The 1,493-nt window shown below is 38.6% G+C and overlaps 1 protein-coding gene across 2 annotated transcripts in view; it reads right to left on the bottom strand.

Annotated features, from left to right (window-relative positions):
* dph7 (diphthamide biosynthesis 7) overlaps positions 1-1,493 on the bottom strand; it is a 7,483-nt gene that overhangs the window by 5,104 nt on the left and 886 nt on the right. For both annotated transcript variants that reach the window (XM_014028513.1, XM_014028512.1), the window contains 2 exons: positions 634-767; positions 462-549 (listed from right to left, as the gene is read on the bottom strand). In XM_014028513.1, coding sequence (XP_013883967.1) covers positions 462-549; positions 634-767 — 222 coding nt within the window. The remainder of the gene's footprint in view (positions 1-461; positions 550-633; positions 768-1,493) is intronic.

Raw genomic sequence — 1,493 nt, forward strand, 5'->3', positions numbered from 1 at the left:
ACAGTGTAGTTTGCCATCATCAGGGTGTGAATGTGAGTGTGAATGGGTGAATGTCTGTTAGTGTAAAGCGCTTTGGGGTCCGGAGGGACTTGAAAAGTGCTTTATAAGTTCAGTCCGTTTACCATTTTATCTATTAGTTTCTATGGAGACTGTAAGCTGTTGCCCTGTTTGGTCTCCATTTCTGCTCCTCCATGCTGGCGGGGGCATGGGCGGGGCTCAGTCTAGTGATCTTTATTCAAGTCTGTGGAAGCGCCCTAAAAATTTCAGCCCTCTACCCAAAACATCTATGGCTATACTGGCAAAAACAACTTGAAAACAATCACAGTCCAACACTCCTCTCCCTCACTTCTGACGTCTGTCATGGCACCTCCACATGATTATGTGATGCACTTGTAAAGGGTTAATACCCGAAGTCCCTCAAAGTCCTACAGATGTGACTCTCCTGAAACCACCTTTCTCACCTGACTGTCTGACAGTGTGAACATCTGCAGCTCTCCTGTAGCAGTAGCCATACCCAGAACCGGCCTCTCTGCAATGGGAATGTGGCACCTGAAATGAAACAGAAACATCCGGACAAAAGCAAGAAGACGATGCTGACCACTACAACCACACTGCTCAAATCTGAGTTCTCACCATTTTAAATCTAAAATCGCTGCTGTGTCTGTGCGCTGTAGCTCAGTGAGAGGAGGCCTCGACACTCCCTCCTGACAAAACTCAAAGAGGTAAAGACGTCCGGTGCGACTGGGGGCGGCGTCTTCATCCCCACCCTGCGTCATGAACAGAAGACAAGCAACCGACATTGGCACTATTCATCTGAGATCACATTTTAATCCTAAAAATGTATGTTTAAAAGGGTTAGCTTTTTAGTTTGTTGCAACTGGGTTCTATCGTTTTATTTTTAGGTTTTTACTATATTATTTCCTTACAATACTTTAAGAATTTATGTATTCATGCAACATATAGAAAGAAATGTAGGGATGAACCAATACCAGTTTTTTCAAACCAAGTACGAGTGCAAGTACTTCAGATTGGGTACTCGCTGATACTGAGTACCGATACGAGTACTTATTGAGTTATAACTTACTTAGTTATTATAATATTAAGGTATTAGAGATGTTTGTAAAACCTAAAATTCGAACAAATTTGAAGAACAGATGTAGTACTTCAGTCAAAGGAATACATTTGTGGAATAATCTGGGTAGTGATAATAAAAATGCTGGCTCAATTAATTTGTTTAAAAGAATGATCAAAGTTAATTTGCTAAAGAAATATGAAATTGTAAAATTTGTATTTATAAGAGCTGCTGTTTGAGGAGTTGTTTTTGTTTTGTTTTATCACATGTCAGTATATTTCAGATATAAGATTTTTTCTTCTTTCTGCTACCTTTCATTTTATTTGATTTATATTATTTTGTTGTATGTGAATTTGTTTTGGTTTTAAGTGAAATGTTGAATAAAACAAATCTAGCACTAAATTAGAAACATATCTAATGT

This window comes from Austrofundulus limnaeus, unplaced genomic scaffold (genome assembly GCF_001266775.1).
Source record: "Austrofundulus limnaeus strain Quisiro unplaced genomic scaffold, Austrofundulus_limnaeus-1.0 Scaffold774, whole genome shotgun sequence".
Taxonomy (NCBI): Eukaryota; Metazoa; Chordata; class Actinopteri; order Cyprinodontiformes; family Rivulidae; genus Austrofundulus; species Austrofundulus limnaeus.